Raw genomic sequence first — 7,171 nt, 5'->3', positions numbered from 1 at the left:
TCCAGCGGTGTGTCTCAGGGATCAGTTCTGGGCCCACTGTTATTTGTCATTTATATTAATGATTTGGATGAGAATATAGGAGGCATGGTTAGTAAGTTTTGCAGATGACACCAAGATTGGTGGCATAGTGGACAGTGAAGAAGGTTATCTCCAATTGCAACAGAATCTTGATAAATTGGGCCAGTGGGCTGCTGAATGGCAAATGGAGTTTAATTTAGACAAATGCGAGGTGATGCATTTTGGTAGATTGAACCAGGACAGGACTTACTCAGTGAATGATAGGGTGTTAGGGAGAGTTACAGAACAAAGAGATCTAGGGATACAGGTTCATAGCTCCTTGAAAGTGGAGTCTCAGGTGGACAGAGTGGTGAAGAAGGCATTCGGCATGCTTGGTTTCATTGGTCAGAACATCGAATACAGGAGTTGGGACGTCTTGTTGAAGTTGTACAAGACATTGGTAAGGCCACACTTGGAATACTGTGTGCAATTCTGGTCACCCTATTATAGGAAGGATATTATTAAATTAGAAAGAGTGAAGAAAAGAATTACTAGGATGCTACCGGGACTTGATGGATTGAGTTAAGCTGGATAGACTGGGACTTTTTTCTCTGGAACGTAGGAGGCTGAGAGGTGATCTTATAGAGGTCTATAAAATAATGAGGGGCATAGACAAGGTAGATAGTCAATATCTTTGCCCAAAAGTAGGGGAGTGTAAAACTAGAGGGCACAAGTTTAAGGTGAGAGGGGAGAGATACAAAAGGGTCCAGAGGGGCAATGTTTTCACATAGAGAGTGGTGTGTGCCTGGATCAAGCTGCCAGAGGTAATAGTAGAAGCGGGTACAATTTTATCTTTTAAAAAGCATTTAGATAGTTACATGGGTATAATGGGTTTAGAGGGATATGGGCCAAATGCGGGCAATTGGGATTAATTTAGAGGTTTTAAAAAAGGGCAGCATGGACAAGTTGGGCCGAAGGGCCTGTTTCTATGCTGTAAACCTCTATGACTCCATTCAAGGTTAATTCGGAGATGAGCAACGCACGCTGGGGTTTTGCCGGCAGTGTCCACATCCCAGGAAAAGAATACAGAATATTCCGGGGAAAGCGATGGGCGATTTGAAATGAATTGAAAGTGGGTCAGGAGGCGCTCGTATCGTCCAGAGCTACTTTTCAATGGATCCTCCTGTTTTAAAATCAAAACACATCAGTCTGTCCCTTCCCCAGACCTTGGAATATCACAATGCTGTTTTTTAAACATTCCTTTGTTAAAGAATCAGTCATTTAGAATTGGGAAACAGACAGAAATTAAATGTTCCGTTTCTCCTGGGATCCTCCTGTGCCTGGCACCGGTGTCCTGAACAAGATTATTAACATTCTCTGGGTGAAAGGTTCCTCCTGGTTCTTGCTGTCTGTTGTGTCCTTTGTCACAGTCTGTAGCAGGACATTTATATGGAAAGGTTGTTCGGAAATCCCAGTGAATTCCAGCCCCCTGTGTAACGTTCCATTTGGTGATTCAGAGATGTCTGTGTGTGTGCGTGAAAAGGATTCTGGATAAGGTTTTAGCCCTTCCTTACCTGTTAGTAACAATGAACCCTTTATTCAATTCTAAAGTCCTCATTAGATATCAATTCTACCTGTTATCTACATCTCCCCGAACCAGTCTATATTTTCATCACAAGGTTACACTGGGAGCACTGTCAACATCTTACTAACCTGATCGATTTTATCGAGGAGGTGACAAAGATGATCGATAAGGGTAGTTTAGTGGATGTGGTGTACATGGATTTTAGTGAGGCTTTCGACAAGGTCCCTCACGGTAGGATCATGCAGAAGATTCAGATGCAACGGGATTCATGGTGACTGGGTGCTTGGATTCAGAATTGCCCATAGAAGTCGGAGAGTAGTGATGGGTGTTTTTCTGGCTGGAGGTCTGTGACTAGTGGTGTTCTGCAGGGATCCGTACTGGGACCTCTGCTGTTTGTGATATATATATATATAAATGACTTGGATGAAAATGTGGATGGGTGAGTTAGTAAGTTTACAATTGACGCAAGGCTAGGTGGAGTTGTAGGAAGTGTAGGAGGTTGTCAAAGGATACAGTGGGATATAGATCAGCTCCAAATATGGGCACAGAAACAGCAGATGGAGTTTAATCCCGGCAATTGTGAGGCGCTGCACTTTGGGAGATCAAATGTTCAGGGTAAGTACACAGTTAATGGCAAGCCCCTGAACAGCACTGAAGTACACTATCACTGTTTGCTGTGCAGATACATGGATTTGGATCGGTGTCTGTGGGAGTTTGCGCATTCTCCCCGTGCTTGCGTGGGTTTCCTCCGGGTGCTCCGGTTTCCTCCCACACCCCAAAGATGTGCTCTTAGGCTGATTGGTGTTAACAAATTGTCCCTAAATTATTCTCCCCTCAATCTGGTTTCCAACGTGAGTGCCATAAGCATAGACATGGGTCAAGGGTGGAGGAGGAGGAAAAGCACAATGCGGGCTCATTGGGCCGAAGGGCCTGTTTCCCGTGGTGTGTTGCTCTTTGTACAGAGGGATCTGGGGTTCAAATCCATAGCTCTGTGAAATTGGCCATACAAGTCGCTTGGTGGTAAAGAAGGCATACGGTGTGCCTGCCTTTATTGAGAACAAGAGTCAGAAGTATTCCTATCCCTATCTATGGCTCTCATAATTTTACAGATTTCTATCAGGTCTCCCCTCAGCCTCCGCCATTCCAGAGAAAACAATCCTAGTTTGTCCAGCCTCTCCTGAGAGCTCATACTCTCTAATCCAGGCAGCATCCTGGTAAACCTCCTCTGCACCCTCTCCAAAGCCTCTACCTGTATTGTGGCGACCAGAATTGAATGCAATATTCTAAATGCAGCCGAACCAAAGGTTTATAAAGCTGCTTTATGAGAGCCATAGATAGGGATAGGAATACTTCTCCCAGAGTCTTGTACTAGGGGGCATGCACCAAAGGTGATGAACATAAGAACATAAGAAATAGGAGCAGGAGTAAGCCATCTAGCCCTTCGAGTCTGCCCCACCACCCGCCCTCTCCCCATAACCCTTAATCCCCTCTCTCATCAAAAACCCATCAACCCGCGTCTTAAAAATATTTAGCGAGGCAGCCTCCACCACTTCAACGGGCAGAGAATTCCAGAGATTCACCACCCTTTGAGTGAAGAAGTTCTTCCTCAACTCCGTTCTAAACCGACCCCCCTTTATCTTGAGGCTGTGCCCCCTAGTCCTACTGTCCTTTCTGAGCGGGAAGAGTCTCTCCACCTCTATCCTATCTATCCCATTCATCATCTTATACGTCTCAATGAGATCTCCCCTCATTCTTCTAAACTCGAACGAGTACAAGCCTATTTTATTCAGCCTCTCCTCATAGCTCAACCCCTTCAACTCCGGCATCAGCCTAGTAAACCTCCTCTGCACTCCCTCCAAGGCCAAAATATCCTTGCGTAAGTACGGCTCCCAAAACTGCACACAGTACTCCAGCTGCGGCCTCACCAATGCCCTATACAGCCGCAGCAAGACCTCCCTACTTTTATATTCAATCCCCCTCGCTATAAAGGCCAGCAACCCATTCGCCTTCCTGACCACCTGCAGGAAAATGAGAAAGAGACGCGAAGAACAAGTGTTTTTATACAGAGAGTGGTAAGTATCTGGAACGCAGGGTGGTGATGGAGGCAGATACTGTAGAGGTATTTAAGGGATTTTTAGATAAGTACATGAATATGCAAGGAATAGAGGAATATGGACCAAAGGCAGGCAGAAGGGATTAGTTTAATTTGGCATCATGTTCAACACATGTTATGGGTGGCACAGTAGGTTAGCACTGCTGCCTCACAGTGTCAGGGACCTGGGTTCAATTCCTGGTTTGGGTCACTGTCTGTGTGGAATCTGCTCGTTCTCCCTGTGTTCCAGTTTCCTCCCGCCATCTGAAATGTTGCACCGGCCATGCTAAGTTCTCCCTCAGTGTACCCGAACAGGCACGGGAGTGTAGCGACTGGGAATTTTCACAGTAATCGCAGTGTTAATGTAAGCCTACTTGTGACACTGTTAAATAAACTAAACTAATTATCATTGGCCGACAGTTCTGTTCCTGCGATTTCCATTTAGAAAAAAGGAAATTGAGGCACTGGAGAAAGGGCAAGAAAGATTCACAAGAATAATCCCAGAACTGTAATCACTTGTGAACTCGCTGGTGTTTGCTGACTCAGTAATTCCCTGACCACAGTGAGAGCAGGCGAACAGTCTCTGCCCAGGTTACCACAGGTTAAATGACTGAGTGAATTGCTTCTCACAGTCAAGACAGGTGAATGGTCTCTCCCCAGTGTGAATGCGCTGGTGAGCCATCAGTTCCTGAGAGTTTTTGAAGCTGATCTTTCAGTCAGAGCATTTAAAGAGGCTCTCCTTGGTGTGAGTGACTCTGTGTCTTAGCAAGCTGGATGAATGAGTGAATCTCTTCCCACACACAGAGCAGGTGAACGGTTTCTCCATAGTATGAACTCGCTGGTGTGTCCGCAGGTGGGATGACGTTCTAAACCTTTTTGCGCAGTGAGAGCAGCTGAACGGTCTCTCCTCAGTGTGAATGCGTTGGTGGGACACCAGCTCCCGAGAGCTTTTGAAGCTGTTCCCACAATCAGAGCAAACGAAGGGTCTCTCCACGGCGTGAACTCGGTGGTGTATCCGCAGGTTGGATGACGTTTTAAACCTCTTTGTGCAGCGAGAGCAGCTGAACGGTCTCTCCTCCACGTGAATGTGCTGGTGAGCCATCAGATTCTGGGATCTTTTGAAGCCTCTCCCACAGTCGGAGCACTTAAAGGGTCTCTCACTGGTGTGAGTGACTTTGTGTCTCAGCAGGTGGGATGAAGTAGTGTATCCCTTTCCACACACAGAGCAGGTGAATGGTCCACCCCGAGTATGAACTCGATGGTGTGCCCGCAGACTGGACGATTCACTGAATCCTTTTCCGCAGACAGAGCAAGTGAATGGTTTCTCGCCGGTGTGAACCCGCTGGTGTGTCCGCAGATGCGATGGCCATTTAAACCTCTTTGTGCAGTGCGAGCAGCTGAACGGTCTCTCCTCGGTGTGAATGCGCTGGTGGGACACCAGGTCCCGGGAGCTTTTGAACCCGCTCCCACAGTCAGAGCATTTGAAGGGTCTCTCCTGAGTGTGCGTGACTTGGTGTCTCTGCAGGTTGGATGACTGAGTGAATCCTTCCCCGCACACGGAGCAGCTGAACGGTCTCTCCCCGGTGTGGCTGCGGCGATGAGTTTCCAGCCGAGAGGGGTACCTGAATCCCTTCCCACAGTCCCCACATTTCCAGGGTTTCTCCATGGTGACTCTCCAGGTTAAACAATCAGTTAAATCTCACCCAGAACCCGGGTACAGTCTCTCCCCGCTGTGAATGCTGCCATGTATTTCCAGGCTGTGGAACTGGTTCAAGCTCTTTCCACACTCACTGCACTGGAACACTCAGGGGGGTGTTTCCGCACAAAGCCCGCACTCTGATTGGCTGGAGGACCAGCCTCCTTCCGGTCCTCCAACATTTCCTATTGGTCAACACCTCACAGCATGCAGATCATGTGAGCGGACTCGCGCCGCACATGCGCAGCTTCCCCTCTCCCTTGGACATGCGCAATCCCCGCCCAGGGGGAAGAGCGGCTTCTCGCTCTGGGCGGAGCCGCCAGCCGGTTGCCCTGGAAACCTTGGCTCCAGGAGGGGGAGGAGGAGAACGGGGTGGGGGCGCGGCTCCCGTGTGGGCGCGCACTGGAACCCGGAGACGTCACCGCGGAGCAGAGCGATTCCGATTGGCTGATTCGGGCTTGTGAGGTCACAACGCGGAAGTGGTCAATGAGCTTCAGGTTAAACCTTCCTCCTCTGAGCAACATCTGGGAGGGAATCAGTGTCTCCCCCTTTCCATTTCTATTCTCATTCTGGGGGGAAACTGGGGACTTGCAGCAACTGAAGGGAAAGGAAGTGAATCCAGGGAGGGAGCAGACTCTGGAAAGATTGGCCCAGGTCTCTCTCTCTCTCTTAAAGACATCCTTTACTCCCTCAGCCTGACACATTTATCTGTCTGGTTAAAAGGATGGGCTCTTTCCTAATGTCCACAATTAAAGGACTGGTTTCCCCAGGAGCCTGACACATTTATCTGTCTGGTGGTCTCTTTCCAAGGCTGATATTTAAGGTGACAGTGTAGTAAGGAAGGTGATGTCTCTGTTGTAACTCGTTGTGTTTTGCTTCCTCTATATTAATGATTTTCTGTTGAAGTACATTTATTATTATTGATAATCTTACAGTGTCGTCCTCATTCTGCGTCTGCCTGCTGAACTGCCAGATGAGGGAATGGGTATGGGAGGTGTAGGCAAGCAGGGACCCTGCAAAATGTCTATCCAGACCAGTGGCTTATATCCTTCTATTCCCCGTCTGTTCATATGTCTATCCAGATAAGTCTTAAATGTCACTAACGTGTCTGCCTCAACCACCTCACTTGGCAGTGCATTCCAGGTCTCCATCACCCTCTGTAAAAAAAACTTCCCTCGCACATCTCCACTGAACCTTTCCCCCCTTATCTTGAACTTATGCCCCCTTATGATTGTCATTTCTGCCCCTGGGAAAAAGCTTCCAATTGTTCACCCAGCCTTATCCCTCATAATTTGATAAACTTTTATCAGGTCGCCTCTCAGGGAGAACAATCCCAGTCCATTCAATCTCTCCTCATAGCTAATATCCTCCATACCAGGCAATATCCTGGTAAACCTTTGCTGCACTCTCTCCAAAGCCTCCATTTCCTGTTCGTGTGGTGACCAGAATTGGACACAGTATTCCAAATGTGGCCTAACCAACGTTTTATACAACTGTAAAATAATTTGCCAACCTTTATACTCGATGCTACTGTCCAATGAAGGCAAGTATGCCATATGCCTTCTTCATCACCTTTTCAACTTGTGCTGCCACTTTTAAGGATGTGAGCCTGTACTAAAGAACAAAGAACAAAATCAGCCTGGGAAACAGGCCCTTCGGCCAAACGAGCCCACGCTGCCATCTCAACACCACCTGTCTACCCATGACCCCTATCTAATGTTTTATGGCCATCCAGATTGAGGGAAAACTGATTTAGGGACAATTTATTCCTGCCAATCAGCCTAACAGCACATCTTTGGGG

General features: G+C 47.7%; 1 protein-coding gene across 1 annotated transcript; it reads right to left on the bottom strand.

Annotated features, from left to right (window-relative positions):
* Positions 1-3,691: 3,691 nt before the first annotated feature.
* LOC145354759 (uncharacterized) lies at positions 3,692-5,476 on the bottom strand. Its single transcript, XM_080206229.1, has one exon. The coding sequence runs from the start codon at positions 5,338-5,340 to the stop codon at positions 4,387-4,389; it is 954 nt and encodes a 317-aa protein (XP_080062355.1). The 5' UTR covers positions 5,341-5,476; the 3' UTR covers positions 3,692-4,386.
* Positions 5,477-7,171: the final 1,695 nt, after the last annotated feature.

This window comes from Carcharhinus amblyrhynchos, chromosome 18 (assembly GCF_965287045.1).
Source record: "Carcharhinus amblyrhynchos chromosome 18, sCarAmb.v2.hapA, whole genome shotgun sequence".
Lineage (NCBI taxonomy): Eukaryota > Metazoa > Chordata > Chondrichthyes > Carcharhiniformes > Carcharhinidae > Carcharhinus > Carcharhinus amblyrhynchos.
The sequence above is the reverse complement of the archived record's forward strand: the minus strand, read 5'-3'. Positions and strand labels throughout refer to the sequence as shown.